The 21,373-nt window shown below is 38.7% G+C and overlaps 1 protein-coding gene across 3 annotated transcripts in view; it reads left to right on the top strand.

The window, feature by feature from the left end:
• The window catches only part of TRIM36 (tripartite motif containing 36), a 92,435-nt gene extending 72,299 nt beyond the window's left edge, over positions 1-20,136 (top strand). For 2 of the 3 annotated variants that reach the window (XM_061624256.1, XM_061624266.1), the window contains exons 3-11: positions 462-787; positions 5,895-6,041; positions 7,475-7,570; positions 10,387-10,640; positions 11,760-11,884; positions 12,525-12,818; positions 15,286-15,583; positions 16,358-16,450; positions 17,969-20,136. In XM_061624256.1, the coding sequence (XP_061480240.1) occupies positions 462-787; positions 5,895-6,041; positions 7,475-7,570; positions 10,387-10,640; positions 11,760-11,884; positions 12,525-12,818; positions 15,286-15,583; positions 16,358-16,450; positions 17,969-18,335 (2,000 nt within the window). In that variant the 3' untranslated portion in view covers positions 18,336-20,136. The remainder of the gene's footprint in view (positions 1-461; positions 788-5,894; positions 6,042-7,474; positions 7,571-10,386; positions 10,641-11,759; positions 11,885-12,524; positions 12,819-15,285; positions 15,584-16,357; positions 16,451-17,968) is intronic. The other variant, XM_061624275.1, reaches the window with a different exon arrangement.
• The last annotated feature ends 1,237 nt before the right edge of the window (positions 20,137-21,373 follow it).

The raw sequence follows: 21,373 nt of genomic DNA, 5'->3' as shown, positions 1-21,373 counted from the left end.
GGGCTCTTTTATTTAAATTTATTTCCTGCCCTATCTTATACTCAGCATGTATTATAATTATATATTCATTAACTTACAATGCTAGAAGGAAGTGAGTTTTGGAGGCTATCAAGTAAAATTCAGGCTGAGGAAGAATTTGGTCAGAGACTTCCCGCTTCCAGATCTCTCCCTTGAAATACACTGTCTTCTGCTATGGTTCTTATTAGAAAAAATTCTCCAGCATTTTACAAGTCGATCAAAGGATTGTTAAAAGAGGAAATATTTTAATATAGCTTTCAGGTTACCTTGTTTGCAAGATTTTGCAATTTGCGTACAAAGTTACTAAGTAGTGGCATCCACATAGTATTATGGCACATGCATTAAAGGAGAATCCTAGGTAAAGATCAAGTAACTTATTTATTTACCTGTCAAATCATTTTCTTATTGAATTGCAACTAAACAAGGTCCTGCCATCTACACAGGTTGGAAACGCAATTCATTGACTCCTAAGACAACTACCTTCCCTTGCCCTGGATGCCGGCATGACATAGACCTGGGAGAGCGTGGCATCAATGGCCTATTTCGGAACTTCACTTTGGAAACTATTGTAGAACGATATAGGCAGGCAGCAAGGGCAGCTACAGCCATTATGTGTGATCTTTGTAAACCACCACCACAAGAATCTACAAAGAGCTGCATGGATTGTAGCGCAAGTTATTGCAACGAATGCTTCAAAATACATCATCCCTGGGGAACTGTAAAAGCTCAGCATGAATATGTGGGACCAACCACCAACTTCAGGCCTAAAGTGAGTGAGTTTGTTCAATATTAAAACTGGCTTATCTTTGAGTGCATGTAATTTGTATGTCAGCTGTTGCTGCAGAACAGTTTTTTCAGAATTCTTGATCTATTGTTTTTGTTCTTGATTTTTCTCTGTTGCTATGAATGTTGATGAATGAGCTGTAGTAAACATTGTATATGCCTAGGCTACATTTTAGAGAAAACTGTATAATATAATTGGATATAGACCATAGTGCTGAATATGTTTTATTTCTAAAATAGTGCATTATTACTGTTGAATTATTCTGGATCACTATCTTCAAATACTTCCAAATGTTGTAAACATTTTATGATCTACTAGTAGTTTAAATTGGTTTTAGGCATTACTCATGTTGGTATAGCAAGTTCCGTGTGTGTGTGTGTATTATGCTGGGTTTTTCACCCCATAAATCAGGAATGGGCAACCTTATTTTCTGTTTTTAGGGCCATTTTCTCTTTGAGGTAATCTTGTGGATTACCAGAGTCATGCCACACTCAGGTGGGAGTGGGGAACCTGTGGCTGAAACAGATGTTGCTAGACTACAACTTCTATAATCTCTGGCTGACCACTGAAATATGACTTGGATGCCTCATTCACCCCAACTAGAAAGAACAAATGCGGCTGATGGAAATTTAAATTTGAACCACAGTGTGGATGGAAAGAAAAAGAATCATAATTAGGTGGTTATTGCCAAGACAGAGAGAGAGAGAGAGAGAGAGAGAGAGAGAGAGAAATCATGATGATATTAAGATCACCATCATCTCCCTCCATACCTGTCCTTTCCATTCTTTTTTCTATCCCTTTTCTCTTCCCCCACCTCTCTTTCTGTCTCTTTCTCCCACCAATCTTTTGACTCTTCCCCTGGACTTGATGTCTCATCTTTACCTTTCTCAGAGGCATAACCAAGGAGTGTGGCTGCTAGTGTTTTTCAGAAAGACTAGTCACTGGATGAGGGAAGAGACAGGAGATGCAAGGGGTGTGTACTGGGGGCCACGTATAATGAGGCCAAGAGTCGCATGTGGGCTGCAGATTGCCCATTCCTACCCTAAAGAGAAATATATTGTGAGTCTAATAACAGTAAATCTAGATGGCTGATCATGAAAATGTCTAATCATGAAACTGCCAAATCATAAGGCAATGTAACGTGCATTGCCTTATTTTCCCTACCCCTGTATCACAGACATGCATCGAGGTTGGCTATTTATTTTTGGGGACTGTTTTTGAAATAATAATGTGTTAATGATAATTATAGTAGAATTTATGCTTTTGTTTGAGATGTTAAAGCATGTGTTGTTTAACGGTGATATAGGAGAGGCAACCAGAACTGTACACAGTATTCCAAGTGTGATTCCAGAGTATATTTGTATAATGACATTAATATATTGGCAGCTTTATTTTCAGTTCCTTTTCTCATGATCCCTAGTGTGGAATTTTCCTTTTTCACAGATACTGCATATTGGGTCAACATATTCATTAAACTATCCACTAAGAGCCCAAAGTCTTGTTCATAGTCATTCATCACCAGTTCAGACCATATGAGTCTATATGTGAAATTAAGATTTTTTGCCCCAATGATCATCCCTTTACACTTGTTAACATTGAATTGCATTTGCCATTTTACTGCCCATGTACTCTTTTTGTTTGAACCACCCTGAACAATTTGGTATAATCAGTATGATCATTTATATGATCTGATCAGAAATGTTTATCCTGTCATCAGGCTATGCTGCTGCAGTATGGCATTTCTTGGAAACTGACTTATGGTCTGGCCTCTTTAGGATAGTTGCACAGTCAGTTGGTAACTGGCACCAAGGCTGAAGTAAGCATGCCATGCAGTACATGACAGGGAAAACAATACTCCTTCTGACTTGCTGGGTTTTTCCCAGTACTGTGGTTGAGAATATTTTGTGTGTGTGTTAACCAATTTGGCATAGGTCTACTCATTTTCACATATGTAAGCATGACAGTATCTAATGCCAAGAAAGGAAAGAGAAATCAGAATCCTAATTGGTGCTTCCACTGTAATTGCTGCACCCTATGGGCATAACTGGATCTTAATTTTTTATTTCATTTTTTCATTGTCTGTAACCTTCACAGTATTACTTTCATGCTCACAGTATATGGATATCTTTACCTGTGACCTAATGTGAAGGGGCTGCCTCATGAAGCGTGAGATTAAAATTGGCTGTAGAGAACATATCAACCTTTTCAGTTTAGCAAAACAAATGAGGTTATTTGCTTTCAGTTTTATTGAGGCTGTGTTCCAGATTATCATTCTTTGGATACTTAGTAACGTCCTTCTAATTTCTGTCGTAAAAATCACTCATAGATGCATCTATTTGTGATTGCTCTCTTCTTTTCACAATCCAAACCCTATTCTTCAGACTAAATATAGGCTTGCTCCAAAAAAATAAATCACATGGCATGGTGTGAATTCATTGGGGCTTTTCTGTCCACTGAAATTCTGTGGGGGTTGAGGAACTCTCCAGAATGGGAGGTGGTGCAATACAGGAGCATGGAAACTGGCACACCAGTGTATGTTGATGAGAGTACCTTCCATTTGCACAAGCAGGGCTTTGTATTCAGGCCCATAATTGTAACATTTTAATTTTAATAGCAAAACTATTTTTAAAATAAAGATACCTACAATATTTCAGGCAAGATAATGGTATTGTTCAGCTAGTTCCCATGTACAACACCTGCAGGATAACTATTTTGAATGTCTATTTGTTGTTTCTTTTGTAGAGAGAAGCAGATGGAATGCTGTAATTGGTTGTAATCCTGTTAAACTGAATTAGCCTTAATTCAGTTTAATTAAAATTAAAAATGTTAAATTCAAGGCTGTTGTGGGTGTTTAGTCAAATCTAATTATAATGTCTCTTATATTAGTATTCCTACTATTTAAAATGGAAAAGAATGGGATGAATCGCTGTACAGTAACACCTCAGTTAACAAAGTATATGCATTCCTGCACATTACATCTTTAACAGAAACTTTGGTACCAGAGCTAAGAATACCGTGTAAATAATAGATATAGGTTCCTACACCACAAAAAAGATGAGCAGTTCAACATTTCTCAGCAAACATTATTCAAAACTAACAATGCACATGTCTGAAATGAAGCAACCAGGTCAGATAAGCCCTGCATGCAGACCACTTGAAGGCTCCGTACACTCGAGCAGGCAGGCAAGGGGCAGCCGCCGCACCCCCCCCCCCGGTGATTGGTCCCTCTCTGCCATCCTCCCCAATACTTGAGCAGACGCATCCGCAGTAAACAGTGGCTCCAGGGCATGCGAAGCACTATTTACTGCGGAGGTGCCTCCACCACCTGGCAAAGAACCATTCCAGCCACATGTGAGAGAGCCACAATCCAATAGATGAGGAGCCACATTCTATGTCAGAGTGTGCACCCCCCCCACTTCCCGCACCCAAAAAAGACTTTGTTAAAAACAGCTTCTTTCTTGGAGGATTTGTTAACTGAGGTATTACTGTGACTGAGTAAGGTGAAAAAAGTGGATCTTAGTAATATACAAAACAAGTAACTGGGTGTAACAACTTCCTTAACATTTGCTTTACATTTAAGGAAAACAAAATGCAAGAAAGAACAGCCTTTTCGTTTTCTTTCTGCAGAGCCAGATGGCTTGTTTCTAAAACACTTTTTTTGACAGTTAATGCTTCCATTTGTTCACCGATGTTCCTTTCTAATCTTCTGACTAATAAGCATCCAATACCATCAGCGTTCGGTACAATTTTGAATTGCTGGGCAGAAATCAACCATCCGATCCTTTTGGATTGCTTTTCATAGTAGTTCCAGGTCTTTTGGTTAGTACAAGAAAGTGGTGCTAGGGACTCCAGTTAAACACCTTGGCTTATGGCAGTGGTTGTTAAACGTTAAGAACATAGGAAACTGCTCTATATTATTGGTCCATTTAGCTCAGTATTGTCTACATTGACTGGCAGTGACTCTCCAGGATTTCAGACAAGGGTCTCTCCCAGCCATAAGGGGGGGAAAACATTTCAAAATCTAGTTGAGCAATACCTTTATTAAGACCATCCAGAACATTGCTCAGTAGTGTGCAGGCTCTTGAGTTCTCCAGAATCTTTCGTTAGGCTAGATGTCACACAAAGCAGGGATTATGGGGACAAGGAAAAGAAAAAGGGTGGATGTTGAAGCCTTGATGTCTGCATTTCATCTCATTCTGGAGGTGGAAATTACAAAATGGATTAATCTCTGCTAGGTGCTTGCAGATGGGTTATACCTAGGATTCTAGGATACGAAGTAATGGCTGAGTCTCCCTTTTTTGAAAACATAAAGTCTGCCCCTTACCCAGATCTCTCTCATGAATTTACTCCTTCTAGTTATGCAAAAAGCATAAGTAGAAATCACTATGTAAATAAATTAATTTTAATCCTACAATTCTGTTGCATGAATGTAAGGAATGTCTGTTCATGAGTGTTTTGGGGGGTGGGGTGTCTGATTTTTGCCAATTCCTCCTTCCCATACCATCCTGTCACAAAATAAATCTCAGTGGATTTTCATTGGGAACAGGGAAGGGTGAGATGGGAAAGTTCTGTGTATGGAACCAAGAACAGAATCCAAGCCCATGTGGCTGTTAACAGCACTGCAGTTGTTGAAGTGTTCTCTTCCTTTCTTTTCTTCTTGACAAGTAAATTGTTGCATTTCTCGAAAATGAGATGTAGTGCTTTCCCATTCGTTACAATGGGCCATTCTCTAGGCAAAAAAATTCATGGCATTCACATATTTATTACATATGTTTAGTTTAATCTGATGGAAACTTGTTTTTATCTTCCCCCCACACATGTTGTCAGTGTTTGCTGGTTGCTTTTTAACATATGCTTTTGAAGTGTTCTTTTCCCAAGAGCTATGATAACAATATGAACTCTTGTCTTAGTGCTTTAAAAAAAAATTAAATCAACAATTAGATATATTTGAAAGTCCTGCTATTTGCCCAATACTGTTTGTATTGTCTAAAACATCTGAGCATATTCAAACAGATAAGAGTATCTTATTTACTATTTGTGTGGTTGGGCAGTTCTTGAAATACATTCTATATTCTTAATTTATCCTTGTCAGATTTTGATGTGTCCGGAACATGAAATGGAGAGAGTAAATATGTATTGTGAAATATGCAGAAGGCCTGTTTGTCATCTTTGCAAATTGGGTGGCACGCATGCAAACCACAGAGTAACTACCATGAGCAGTGCCTACAAAACACTGAAGGTAAGTGGGAATGCTCTATTATTTTCATCTTTGCTAACAAAAGGACTATTTTTCAGACTGTTTTTCATAGTGTGTTTAAAAACACACACAAACCCAAAATAAACTCATATTTGCATACAGGTTCATCTTTGCAAATGTAGATGCCTCTCTTGAAACCGTGCATAACATTGTATTATTGGGATTTGTGCTTCAGTGGCAGTTGCAGCCAAAGCATCCATTGGATAGACAGGGTGTTTTTGCCAGGCAGTGGCTCTGAAGAAAGGTGCCAAGGAGTCAGTCTGCATAGTGTCTCCTTCTAGTGCCAGTGCCTGGCATTGCCTTCTACATTAGGAAGCACTACTGTCAGCCAATGACAAGGGTGAGGGAGGATGTCGTACTACCGCTTGTGTCTTGTAGGAACCTTGTTGAAATGGGTGATAACAGATTGACTGGGCTAGAGAGAGCAGTTTGCTTCTCTAGGGAATCTTAAGGCCCAGGACCAGCCCTGGCTATAGTCTCCCCAATGCACACTCTTAAAACTGGCATGGCAACTTTATTGTGATTGCTTTAGATGTTAAGTGGGTTTCAGTTTTATTTTATTTAAAAAACTAGATAATAATTTTTCACAATTGGACTTCTTTATTCGATATTGCAAACCTTAACCCATAAAACGAGGTACAAGCTGTTGCTTGTAAAATTCTTCATATTTTTGAAGTGAGGAAGTTTAAATTTAATCAACACTGTTTACCCATCCTAGCGTGGCTCATACCAGCTGTTCAAATAGACAAGGTTTTTATTATTGTTTTGATGAAACAAATAACATTTTGCGTTATTGTTTAGGAACAGGAATATCAGCCTTACGTTTTATTTAACAATGCATACAATATTGGCTAATTTTTTTGCATATCTTGAATGTCCTTAATTCTGTAGGTTTGTCATGAGAGGTTTGTATGTATGTTGATTTTTTCTGTTTTTGACAGCAGGAGAGAGAGATACTCCTTATTTCAGACCCTCTTAGTTACCCTGATTCAATCTGAAACAATCTAGTGGTGATTAGAGGTATCCTCACAGAATGAAAGGACATTTGTTTTCAAGAGCAAAAGCTGGTTTATGTAGTGCTCCTGTAGCTGCAGAAATGTGTTTTAGGGTTGTGCACATATAAGTCATGGCTAGTTCTACCACATACCCTTTCCTGACATGTATTTATTAAATAACCTGAATTGTGCAATGTTTATATGCCATAGCTGGTGACAGTCGCAGTAGCTCTGAAACACTTGCTGGGATGGTATTTTGCTAGATCTGTACACAACACTGTGGCTTATTAAACTGGACTAAGTTTTTGAGTGCTTCAGAACCACTTGAAAAAATCAGCAAAAGATTCAGCATTAGAATTTCTACACAGTGTATAAATACAGATTCTTTTTTCTAACCGGTATTGCTGATATCTTTAATAGGAGAAGCTTTCAAAGGACATAGACTACCTCATTAGTAAGGAGAGCCAGGTGAAAAGCCAGATTACAGAACTTGGTCTTTTAATGAAAGAGACAGAGGTAAGAATCACTTATTGACATGGGATAAGCTCTCTTATGATGTGGTTTTTATTTTAACAATGCTTATTATACAGCCATGAGAGTGGCTGTATACTATATTCAGCATGGATTTTTGCATTCCGCAATGTTAAATTGAAAATACCCCCATACCACCCCCCATACCATTCTGATGCTTCCCATAAGTTCATTTCAAAACAAAACATTACAAAACCTATAGTCCTGAACTCAGAAACGCTTGCTTAAAAACCCTCTAAATTTCCATGGCGATACACAAAACAGTCAGAGAAAATCGAGAGTTCAAAGTGTAAAAAGAGAGAGAAAAAACCAGACCCCTTTTGGACATCTTTGGACAGAGTGCTCATAATTCGTTGAAATTAATTAAAAATCAGCCATGTTCACACAATACCTGTAATCCTATTAGTGACTTTACCCCATACTCTGCAGTTTAAAAGTTTAAAAAATGCCTGGGCGATTTTTAATTAATTTAAGAAATTTAGCATTGGAATCAATGATAAGCCCAGGCATGCTCAGTAAGAACCAACTGTCAGTGTAAAGAAAGACGTTTTAGGAGTAATTTGGGAATTGCAAGAGCACCAATGACTTTTTGAATAAATCCTTAAAACATGCAGATATATAGAAACATTTCAGATTAATGGATTACCCGTGGAAATTTTGTTTTTGTGTGCAGATTTCATTGAATATCAAGCATACTGCAAATGAGATTTTTTGATGGAAAAGTTACAATCTCACAAGCAAAATTAGTTTACCTCTATGTGTGTTCTCATGATCGCTTAAGGCTAAACTATATGAGATATTAGAAACTCTTTACATATTTTTAAAAGCAGCAGCTGGGAGTGTGGGTGAGAGATAGATTGCAGCTGGGGGAGTTGGAGATCAGCTTAATCAGTTCTGAAGCTTGATGTGGTCCCCCAAGCACATTTTTCTCCCCTATCCCCTCCAACACACCAGCTTTCCTGCAGTAGAGGAGGGGATCCTTGGATGGATTGTCCCTCCTACTCACTGCATTGGGCAAGATTACTGAAATTAAAAAATTTACCTGTGGGTTGGGCAGCTCTCCTGTTCAGTTTGTTCCTGCTCAGCTCCACTGCAGGGCTCTCTCATGGTACACTCTGTTAAGTTTAAGGCTAGCAACCCTCACTCATTTGTTTTGTCTATTTCCCAAGAGAGCTATTTCTATCCAGACCAGTGTCTTAAAAAAAAGAAAATTAAAAAGGGGGGAAATACGAATCATATAGTGAGATTATAGTCAAGTATCTAAATGGAAAGAAAGATAAATTTTGAGAACTGAGGTAACACCCAGTGCAGAAGCCTGATTCATCCCCCAAGCAAATTTTTCTCCCACCTCCCAGCACCACCAATGTTGATGGCAACAACAATATGATGATGATGATCATGATGATAGAAATAGATGATGTGGATGCAGTGTTGGGGTGGATGGAATCCAGCACCATGAAGAAGAAGCAAATTGCCCCCTTCCCAGTCACCAGTTTATTTTTTTAAGCATAGGGGGGCAATAAACCTTTCTCTTCAGCTGATCTGCATGGATAAGATGAAAATTGGGGGGGAGGGTTTGCCTATGTGCATATCTTCTTGTATGTGTCCTGGGGGGGGGTGGCCAAGGGTGAATGTGGCCCTCCAGCCAAAAAAAGTTAGCTGTCCCTGAACTTAATCATTTCCTCCATGCCATTTTTCTAATATAAATCAACTACCTTCTATTTGCTCTATTAGGCAAAAAGTATGGGTTTAATCTGGTCTTGGTCATAATATAACTACCAATTTAGGCTGGAACCAATAATTGCCCCCCCCCCCCCGGAAAAACTACTGTTGCTGAAAATTTTTTTTGAATAATTATCCCAGTCTCAAGCAATTTAATCTTTATTGTAGTTAAAGATACATTGAAAGCAATTTTAAAGTGATTGTAAATATACCTTGCTATTTTCAGAGCCAGGTTTCTCTCCTGATAAAGCAAAATAAGTAAATTCAAGACTTATCTCCTAGTATGCATTAGAAATCAAGGATTTGGCCTATTTTCAAATGCCACACAACTACTTCAGGTGAGCTTCAGAATATAGGAGCAGCTCTTCACATAATTAGTCTGAATTGTCAAGAGCAGCTCTTTATTCAGGTGAGGGCAGCTGTGCTGTTGGCCTTGATAAGTTGTTTCATGTTTAGTGAAGTGTTAACTCACACTAGCCACCTGCAGCAAAGTGTTTTCATTGGCCACACTTGGAGGGGAATGGTTGATCTGCCAATCAGCTGCAAAATCTCTTTGAAACGAACTGGGGGGGGGAATGCACTCAAGCTGATCCCACCAGGTTTTACAGTGAAAAGAGGCAGGGTTTGACTAGTGTCATGTGCCCCCGTTTTCAGAAAACAGAGGTGGAGACACGCTTGAACCAGCAGAATGGTAAGTGTGTCTTTACCCCTAGATTGGAAGTAGTTCTCTGTAACTTAGAAAATAAAATACCGTGTGTTACTGCACTTTGCAGTCAAAACTTAGATTTTCAACTTCATTGTTTTGTTAAAAACAAGAAAAAGTCTTGTGACAGACTGCAAATTTTGCTATAGCACTTCATCAGATGCATGAAGCATTGGTAGGTATATATACCATCGGTATGAACTCTTGTTTTTGCTGCAACAGACTAACCTAGCTACCTCTGGAAATTGTTCTGGTAGTGAATGAAAAATATTATTTATTTTATTATTTATTATTTCCATTTAGATACTTAACTATAAATATGTTCATCTCTTTCAGCATTAATATGTTTTAAATATTGTGGGTTTTTTTTACATAGTGTAATGGTGAAAGAGCTAAGGAAGAAGCATCTAACAGCTTTGATAAGTTGTTTGATGTTTTGGAAGAGAGGCGAGCAACTGCACTCAGGGCTATTGAAGCTTCCAAAAACCTAAGACTGGATAAATTGCATTCTCAAATAGAAGAGTATCAGGGACTTCTAGAAAATAATGGCCTTGTAGGATATGCCCAAGAAGTTCTCAAAGAAACAGACCAGTCTTGTTTTGTTCAAACTGCAAAACAGCTTCATGACAGGTATGCCATTCATCTTCTAAAATATTTAGATGATATACTTCAAATCATGCCTTGTTCTTCACCATGGTTTAAATATAAAGAGTTATATATGGTGTTTTGCATGCACACCAGGGTTTACCCATCCTCCCTTTCTGCTGTAGTTTGGGGGATCCTCTGGAATAGCATGCCACACAATGTAATGTGTGTGTGAAGTGTATGTGTGGAGAAGTTGGCAACTTCCCTCATGCACAAGTAGAAGTATATTCTGCTCACTTTGCGCATTTTGATCTAAGCACATATGTTTCAAGATCATGGGTTTCATGTGCAGCTCCAATAATAATAATATAATAATAAAATTTTATTTATGAGTCGCCTATCTGTCCGAACTAACGGACACTCTAGGCGACGTACAATCATACAAAATACAATATATAAATCAAACGACAATCATCAATTAATCTAAAACCATCCTTCAATTAATACATCATAAAAACTAATCCACCCCAGAAATCCCATAGGCCTGCCTGAATAGCCAGGTCTTTAAGGCTCGGCGAAAACCCATCAGGGAGGAGGCATGTCGAAGGTCAAAAGGAAGCGAGTTCCAGAGGGTGGGGGCCACAATTGAGAATACACTTTTAATTGGTTTGCAGAGGAGAACGTCATAGTACATTGTGTGTCTACTCTTTTAAACTAGCTTATTCCAGCTATATATTAGGTTATTGATTAATTAATATGTGCTCAGCTATTTGTGGTTTCCATTCTGCCATTACATAGGAAAGTCAAAGAGAAATGATATTTTGGCAGCAGACTTATTTTACTCATTCTAAGTCATTAGCAAAAACTAAAGGATCATATATTTAGTACAGGTCTATGGAAAGTATTGTTCATTTGCAAGATCTTCTGTTTCTCTTACTTATGAGCCTAAAAGCTAACTTGTTAGAAAGAATACATATATCTAGTTAGTAAAGCATTTTTCATTAGAGACTTTTATCCCAATCTGCATCTGTATTGGAATTGTTCAGTTGATGTTTGTTTTTAAGATGTTTTTATTGTTTTATTGCTTGTTTGCTGTGTGGGGCCTCTTCAGGAGGAAGAGCAAGATATACATTTTAATGATGATAATGCCTATTCCAAATACAGAATTCAAAAAGCAACCGAATCTTTGAAGAGTTTCAGACCTGCAGCTCAAGCTTCTTTCGAAGACTTTGTTATTAACGTAGCAAAACAACAGGAGGCTCTTGGAGACTTGTCTTTCTTTTTGAGTGGTAAGTTTAAAAGGGAGGCTCACTTAATTTCCCCCTTCCCATGCACTCTTTCCAAATACACTTTCCTCCCATCTGGGTTTTCCATGTTCTTCAGAAGTCAGCTGTACACCTATAACAACTATGGGAATTTCTCAGTACTAGAAAATATCCTGAGAGGCAAAGTTACGTAATGGAAAAAATTTGGAGAGAGAGCAGATCCTTTATAATGGGAAAGTAGATCATGAAGTGTTAAGATCCAGCCAGTTGTTTGACACTTCAGTCATATATGTTGGCATGCACATGCTGGAATTGCTTTTTCTTATAACATCAATTGATCAAAGCATTTTAGATTGGTAATGAGTCCAGGGAAGGTACTAATAGGAGCAAGCAAGAATACATCTAGAGTTTAATGTATCGTTACTAGGGGGAAGATAGATGGTAGAAGTGCTGGGTGAAGGGCAGCCAAAGAAGGGCTGGGTGAAGGTCAGCTTCAGCAGGAATTCTGTAGAGTGAGGAGATTCTCCCCACCCTGCATGAAGTGAGGAGGCACCCCTCTCCCAATCATTTTGGCATGGTCATGCTTTGAGGCTTCTTTGTTTTAATTTAGTGAAGTTAAAACTTACTTGGAAATCTGAAAAGTATTCTTCTGTGTTTAATTCAGGTGTTGATATACCAGAAATCAATGAGGAACACAGCAAAATGTATAACAAAGCTCTGATCTGTTGGGATCATCCACAGAAAGCAGGTTCAGCTGATACTTACATCCTTGAATACCGTAAATTTAACAGAGAAGAACCTAATCCAGCATGGCAAGAGACTGAAGTCTTCAGCAAGAGTGAAGTAATCTCTGACCTTGACACTAACAGCAGCTACGCCTTCAGAGTCAGAGGATATAAAGGATCTATCTGTAGCCCTTGGAGCAGGGAAGTTATCTTGCAGACACCACCAGCTCCAGGTACAATAAGATATTTCAGCAATTTCCAAACTGGTGGCTGTGGAAAGTTGAGACCTTGCTATACATACATATATAAACACACACACACACAGAGGGAGAGAGAGACATCCACCAGCAAGTCATAATAAAGATCAATCACATTAATCTTTTAAGTTTGCCATCCCCATGAGCCCCAAAAGTTAATCCAAATAGGTACCTCTAGCAACATTTCTGAAATGTGCACAGATTTGGTCTTTGGCAAGTTTTTAGAGTGAGTTCCTTAAGTGGGACAGCCACGAGTCGTACATCTTCATATCCTGTTCTCTTTGCAGGGTTAAACCCTTTAAAAACCTTGAAAAAGGAAAAATTGACAGGAAAACAAGCAAATGCAGACACTAATTCTTAATAAAGTTACGCAAATATGATCAGGTGCGATGACCATTCTAGGAGAGGAGGAGCCAAATGGAAAGAAGTCACAGTTGAACTGATGTAATACAAAATAAAAACTATATTTACAATTTAGAGCATTATTAATAAAAGCCAGCACATTGAATTGAGCCCCAAAGAGAAATCTCTTTTTGGTACAAAAAACACATCGCATTTACCATAATGTGCTTCTGGTGACTCAGCCCTGTTAAAAAGTGGGGAGTTTCATTTATGCAGGAATGCAGACGTGGGAGTATTTGTGGGTGGGTGGCAGTAAGCCCAGCTTCAGGTGCATGGAAGGGAAGCCAGGGCTGCTGCCACCCTTTTGCCACAGAAAACAAAAGATTTCTTAATAGTTTTCAAGGTTAGTGCATTGTGGTGTCTTGTCTCAGGGTATTGACAGATTATCACCAGGTCCTCATCAGAAAGAAGTGCTGCAATCTTTTTACCATGTGGAGCTGCAATAGAAGTGCCCCTGGCCACTAGCGACACCTGGCTTCCACATGCAAATGCACTCAAGGCTTCTGCATGTGGGGTGGGGAGCAGGGTGGCGGTGAAGTAGGTGGTACACACACACACTGACAGAACCAGTCCAACACTCCCACCAGTGTGCCTTTGCATCCCTGACCTGTCCCATCAGGTAAAAGCGGCTGTGACGCTGCTGCTGGGAGAGTGGCTCCATGACACGTGCCTACCACACTGGCCACTCCTGGGTGGGGAGAGCCACATCTCTTATAGGAGACCAATGATCCCTAATTTCTGTGGCCTGTTGACAGCTGTTAGGATTCAGTTCTGGGTAACCAACAGAAAATACAACACTGGAAACACAGTAATGAAATGTGAGATTTACATCTAAAATATTATGTTTTATTTGGCCTGTGTGCCTTTGTTTTTCATATCTTCCCTGTATTTAATGGAACTGAATATAAAAAACCCTCAATCTGCACATAATTGAATTTATATGGTTCTTACAGATATTCCTCTGTCTGTAGGTACTTCCTATATGATGATAAGAGGTGCCAATGATAAAGAAATAATTTGAGATAAGACTATTCCATTGTACCATTTCATTCAGAATCAAGGAAACATCCTATGAGGCCCATCAATATAAATCTATTGGGAGAAAAAAACAAAAATTAGCATATCAGTCTTATGTACCTGTGATGATATCATAAGGGGATGATGACAAGGGTTCAAAATAACTTCCTTAACATGCTTGAATATAGAATGTCCAAAGGATGGAAGAAAGAGAGGGCAGTATTCAACGAAGTAGTTGTGCTGGTGCAGTGGGAGTTCCCCCTTCTCTTCCCCCCTGCACAGTCCCCAAATCTGCTCCAGAGGATTGGGGGAAACCCCAGAACAGATTTCAGGAGCATGTGGGGGGAAGAGAGTGAAAGATCATTCCATTTCACAAGGAGAAATACATGTGCTAATGCAACGTTTACCTTAGCAGTGCATTAAATACAACCCAGAGATTACTGAAAAGTGCACTATTGAAAAGCTGATCCAAAATGGGAGGACTGGGCTATGGAATCAAGGGGATGGTTCTCTGAAGGGGAAGAAGAACCAGTACCTTAGCATTCTGAACAGAGACTATTTATTAGCAGATATTACATGTTCTGTAGTCTTACGAAGGGTTGCTCCACCGCCTATATACTGTTTTGTTTTTAACTTTTTTTAAAAAAAACTTTTGCTTTTTAATTTTAATTTTTTAATAACTGCAAAATTATGAAATAGATAAGCCCATACCATTGGGCCCACAAAAGGAAATAACTGTAATTATTGTGTCCAAGGGGAAAGGCATCCTAAGCATCACATTTGTAAAAACAAAATAAAAAAAGCATCTTAGGTGGTTCAGTTAATTCTTTGCACTTTGGTAGTTAAGCATGCACCATAGGCAACACTAACATGTTGTAATAATATACATCTGAGACTCCTTGGCCAGTCTGCTGTTAGATTAAAAAAAATTTTTTTAAAAAAAACCCAGCATCTAAATAATCTTTTTCTTAATTAAACATTAGAACTGAGCATCAGATACTGATCTCGCATGTGTATTTTTCAGTTTTTAGTTTTCTTTTTGATGACAAGTGTGGCTATAATAGTGAACACCTCATGCTGAATGCGAGAAGAAATGCTGTGGAAAGCAGGGCAGGATTTCCTCTGCTTTTGGGAGCTGAACGTATCCAAGCAGGCTGCTACACTACGTTAGAGTACATTGTTGGAGACACTGGTATTGTGAAAGGGAAGCATTTCTGGGCTTTCCGTGTAGAGCCCTATTCATATCTTGTGAAAGTAGGAGTTGCATCTGATGCTAAGATCCAAGAATGGTTCCATAATCCTCGTGATGTAACAAGTCCAAGGTAAGTAACACTTTTTATGTCTTTCATAGAATCTAATGCAAATGCTATTGCCTAATAAGTTAAAAACTGTATTGGTTGAAATAATAGCTAGATTACTTTGCATTAGTCCATATTTGGTATTGTGATGGAAGCAATCAATATTCCTAGATATTGGCCTAGACACACAAAAAAGTGCAACTACTTCTTTTGCATGCCTAAGCGAACTTTGGATATGTGTGCGACACAGACAGAAATGATAGCTCCTCATGTCCTTTCATCCAGCTGAGAGTTCGTGATGGTATTTGAGTGGCAAGGTGGGTCTGCAGTTCAAAGGAAAGGTAAAATATTACCCTGGGCTTACTCAACATCTTAGGTCATCCTTAAGTAGGTTTTTCATTCTGTCCATTTTGTGTATGTATTACACAAATAGAGATGCTTGGGACTGACAGAGCTATGTAAAGGGCTGTCAAAATACTTCCCCCCTTCAAGCTATAGGCCTTCCTAGTGGGATTTGCAATAAAATATTGCAGTGTATCCTTGCTTCCGAGCAGTAAGTGCTTCTGTTCACATTTCCTGTCAGCTTGTTACACCCTCCAAGGATACTAAAAGCTAGGTAAGGAACTCGAGCAGAGCATACTTAATTCTCATTTGAGAGTGTTTGGGTGTTTTGTCCTCTTTAATTGAGGCGGTTTTTTTTTGTACTTCTGTGAACATCAGGATTCCCTCAGTTACTTTGTTCATGATCCTTGTTCTCCCTCAGTATATTACTGATGAGTGTCATTTTTTTTTTTAAAGATTACAGTTGTGTGACACTATCGGGGTGAGAAAAATATTTCATCACGAAGAAAAGGGCCAGAAAGAGGAGGAGGGGGGAAGAATGGAGAAAAGGTGGACAACTTTTAAAAATTAATATCATTGAAACTTTTTTATATTTCTCAGAAGTACAGTGCAGATAGCTGCTAGTGGGGAACATACTTTCCCCCAGCTACTTTACATTCTGTGTCTCTGATTAGGCAAAGATGCAATGACTTGTCTCTTCAGCATGAAGTAGCTGTGGGCATTTGCCGCTCCCTTCCCCAGGATGATTCAATCCCTTCCCCAGGATGGTGCAATCTCTGTAAATATGCCTTCTTTTGCTGTCTTACAATATCTTCCTTAGTAGCCATTGTTCTCCAATTTTTATTTACCATATTCTAGAACAAATCACAGTAAGCACAAGCTGACCATTAATTGCCCAAACTAGGAATCTGAAGTAGCCACACAGCATTCTGTTCACTTCCATTATGCCATCTTGTCAATTTCCCTTTAACCTCCTCCCCTCAGCCTGGAAAAGGGACTGAGTGTTACCTGCTCTCATCTTCTTTTCGTCACATTTGGAAAGTTCCAAAATTATTAATTCTGACTCACTGAGGGTGGAGTTGTATGTGAGAGGAAGTGTTCCAACTCCATGTTTTCTTTTGTAAGGCAAACATAGGTCCATGGAAGCTTGCAAGAGAAAATTGCCAAGTGAAAGGGAGTGTTTCTCTCTGCTCACCAATTCTGCTGCTGCTACTGCTAGTACTACTACTATTACCACTACACCCAACTCCAGTGTTTTCTCCAGTTGCACTCTTAAAAATTGAAGTAAGCCTGGGTGGGAGGAAAAGATGCCTGTGGGGGCATTAGAGAATTCATGGGTGTGGGAGTTATCCTCCAACAAATGCCTTCTGTTTCCCTACATAGACACCCATTATTTCAGTAAGTGTGATTTTGGAAAAATGTGTCTGCAGAGATAGCATGTGATAAAGACTTTAATTGAAAATTAGTTTTATAAGTTCTGTAACCAGCATGTATGTAATATCCTGCATAAAATCATTCCATCTGTTCTCCAAGCACAACAATTTGATTTCTTCCCCCTTAGAAAGCACAGCAAACGAGGTGGAGGGATGATCTATATACCTTGTAGTCAATGCTTCTTTTGATTCTTAGCCTGTGGCAGTACAGATCAGTTGGATACTCATAATGTGGTATCACGAGATGGATGTAACATGTCTCCGAGGTCAGAAGTCATATTTCTCCCCACTGCTTGCAAGCCATCCTGACAAGATCCTTAGGAGAGTCATTTTTCCACTGTAGAAAATGATTAACTGATCACTGTCTTGTCATTTCTGGTTAAATCAGCCCAAAACTTCCTAGCGTTGATGCTACATAGGTCAATCCATTCTTGGATAATGGTCACTGTGCACATCTTCTTTCTCCCCTCTCGCATACTGTGGGGTTGCATATTAGAGGATCTGGTATATTTTAAGGGTCAGGGTTTTATTGTGTAAAAGTTAATGTGCTGGTCTATGAAAAAAATTGAAGATTTTTGGTAATAGGCCAATGCTTCTACTTATTCTATTAATAAAGTTTGTGTTTTTCTTCCAGATATGAACAAGATAGTGGCCATGACAGTGGGAGTGAAGACATATTCGTTGAGTCCTTGCAGCCTTTCACACTGGTAACCTTAGGCATGAAGAAACTATTTATTCCTAAGGTGTCCCTTGCTCCAGCTGCTCCCAAAGATTCTCTTAATAGAATTCTTCCCATGCCATCATGCATTGGAATTTGCCTTGACTGTGACAAAGGCAAAGTTGGATTCTATGATGCAGACAGGATGAAATGTCTTTATGAGCGTCAGGTGGACTGCTCTGGTAAAATGTATCCAGCGTTTGCATTGATGGGGAGTGCAGGAATTCATCTGGAAGAAGCAATTGCAGCAAAATATTTGCAATACCAAGATGAAGACATGTAATGCCCAAGGATCCATCTTTAGCATTATGTCTTAATTACATCATATCTCCTAAGTGCTTTTGCTGCACCACTGCTTTTGAGTCTTTCTGTTTTCCTTTGTTTTTCAATTTCAGAGAAAAATTTCCATCTCTACCACATGTTTGTTGTCCAAAAAGATCTTGGAGTTGCCCCTTGACCTGCCTTTTGGCATGCAGTGACCCTCAGAACCTTCAGAAAACAAATGGATTAGCAGCCTCATTGCCTTGCATAAGCTGGAAGCCTGCTTGTCTGATTTTAAATTCTTTCTTAGCTGATGCTTGCTAGCATTCACATTCCATTTTAAAATGGAAATAGGCCCCATGTAATAAGTGCATTTCTTACTATACATTATGTATGCTCTTCACTTGAAAAGGAGCTTATTTGACTACATTGTGTGTGGTCAGGTGTCCTGCTCACTGTCTTTGCATGGGAGCAAAGTACACTGTGAATTCACACTGCAATAGAACACATAATATTTGGGAGATGGATGTGAATCACAGAGATTGTATCTAAGTTGGATTTATTGTGCCTCATACAATTGACTTTTTAAAACTCGTGACTGTATCAGTGATTAATAGCAAGGTTCTTATGTGCATTTTCAGTATTGTATGTTATCTCCTATGTACTGTACTTAAGTATATTTAAATATAAGTGCAATTTCTCCTGCAGCATCAGATCTTGCTGTGGAAAGGTCTGTGTATATAAGTCTTCTCAGAGAGATAAAAATGCAGGCCCAAATGGTAACATTATAGGTTTATTTTTGTTTTTAAAAGAAAAAATGAAGATTTTTGTTGGTGTAGTTTGTACCTTAACTTCATAAAAAGGGTTTTTTAGTGTGTTTAGAATACAGTGTACTGACAATTAAGTTTGAGACACTTTTGCCTTAAGGTGTCCTCTTCAGTTCAGATGTTAGCTAAAAAAAATCCACACAAAACTGACTAAACTCCATATAGTCTGCTTAGCTTGTGGAAAATGTTGCTCTTAAACAGAGGTTGGTGAAGCACTGCACTTCTGATTGTCGTTTTCTTTTGGTGGAAATAAATTTGTGTAGTGTGTTTTACTAAATACTGTTTTAAAAAAATTGAGCATGCAGTAGTTGTCCAAGATTTGGCATCTGCTCATCATTCTGAATCCTAAACTGTCGCCCAAACCATTAACTCTAGCTTGTGTTTATTTATGAGATGCTGACTTAGCCATAATTTATTTGTTGCACAGTGAAGTGACATTCTGCTTTTTTTAAAAAAAATTCTAAATCATAATTTAATCAACAAGTGGATTTGGACATTTCTGCTGCCTTTGTGTACCACACTGCTTGAATTAAAATGTGATTAGTACTGGGAATAGTGGAATGTTTGGGACCTACTCAGTATAGATGTGGTGCTTATACTTCAGTCTAAGGGACCAGAGAAAAGTCTTATCCATCTGCCTATGCAGAGGTTCTTGCTTTTTACTAAAAACGAAAACTTCTAAACTATCCAGGAAAGTTGTGTCATTGTTTGTTTTTAAAGGGGGGGGGGGAGGAACTCACCCAGTTTCTACCTAAAAGAAAGGGCACTTTACATACAGACTAAGCAAAAACATGTGTGGATCATTCACATATAGCTGCTACGACTAACAAACCTGTTAGTGACTACTGTGTGATCTGCAAAGCTCTATACAAATGTACATCATGTAGACAATTTTCAGAAAATAATATTTGAAGCTTTAATGCAAACCATAAGGCCTTGTTTGAAAATATTGTGAAGTGGAAATGTAACTTTCTTAAGATTTTTTAAAAATAAAATATGACAAAATTGTCCTTATTACACTCTGCTCTGTTATTACTAAGCTGATGACAACTCCCTAATAATAGTTAGCCACTGGAGTATAGATGTGGGAAAACTGATACCATCTTGTTTTCTAGTTGCAGTTCAAAACATAAATTGCATAACAATGAAGTAGTCACTGTATTCATAAGCACAAGAGAAATTTCCAAAGCTCATTTGAGACATGTTCATTATTTTGAACTAATGATTTTGCAAAACTAAATTGGTTCATGTTTGCTTCTTAAACATATTTCAAAACAGTTAAGAGCCATTAAGCACATCTAAAAACAATTAAGAACAATCATATGCCCTCACAGCTTATTTCAAGGTTGCCAGAAACTATATTTCAGCCATCAAGTGTCAAGGTAAACAGGAATATTTTGTTTTTCCTGAACATTAATAATGGAGACATGCCTACCTCACTAGGGAGGGCAGCCCATAAATGAGGGACCGACACCAAGAAGGCCATGTGATGGGCAGCAGCAAGCAGTAGCACCACCAACAAGGCCTCCCTTGCTGATTGTTGGATTTAAGATGGTTGATATTGGGGAAGGTGCGCTTTTAGATACTTGTGCCCAATGCTGTTTATGACTGTGGAATAAAAATATGTAGGCCCCAACTTTGGTCAAGACTTTCCTAGGACGAAGGGGGTGATGGGGAGAGTGACAAAAATGCTGAAAGGATATGTTACAGAAGGAAATGCCACAGAACATTCCAAGAGAACTGCTGGGGCTCGACTTTCTAAACAGATAAATACATGTGCGTTACCCTGATACTCTAGTAGCTTGGAAATGTTTGTGTTATAAGAACCAACTTTTTTTCCTCTAACAGAAAACTATTAAGAATGTACTGAAAAGTGTTGGAGTCAGAGAACCTTGGGGGGGGGGCGCTTATGCCTGTGAATTTCTCTCCATGCAGCTGCTTGCTTTATTTATTTATTTCATTTGTATACCGCCCCATAGCCAAAGCTCTCTGGGCGGTTTACAACAATTAAAAACATTAAAAACAAATACACAAATTTAAAAACACATTTTTAAATTTTTTTTAAAAACATGCTAAAATGCCTGGGAGCAGAGGAAAGTCTTGACCTGGTGCTGAAAAAATAACAATGTTGGCGCCAGGTGCACCTCGTCATGAAGATTATTCCATAATTTGGGGGCCACCACTGTGAAGGCCCTCTCCTTCGTTGCCATCCTCCAAGCTTCCCTCGGAGTAG

This window comes from Rhineura floridana, chromosome 1 (genome assembly GCF_030035675.1).
Source record: "Rhineura floridana isolate rRhiFlo1 chromosome 1, rRhiFlo1.hap2, whole genome shotgun sequence".
Taxonomy (NCBI): domain Eukaryota; kingdom Metazoa; phylum Chordata; class Lepidosauria; order Squamata; family Rhineuridae; genus Rhineura; species Rhineura floridana.
This window is presented reverse-complemented; position numbering and strand designations above follow the sequence as displayed.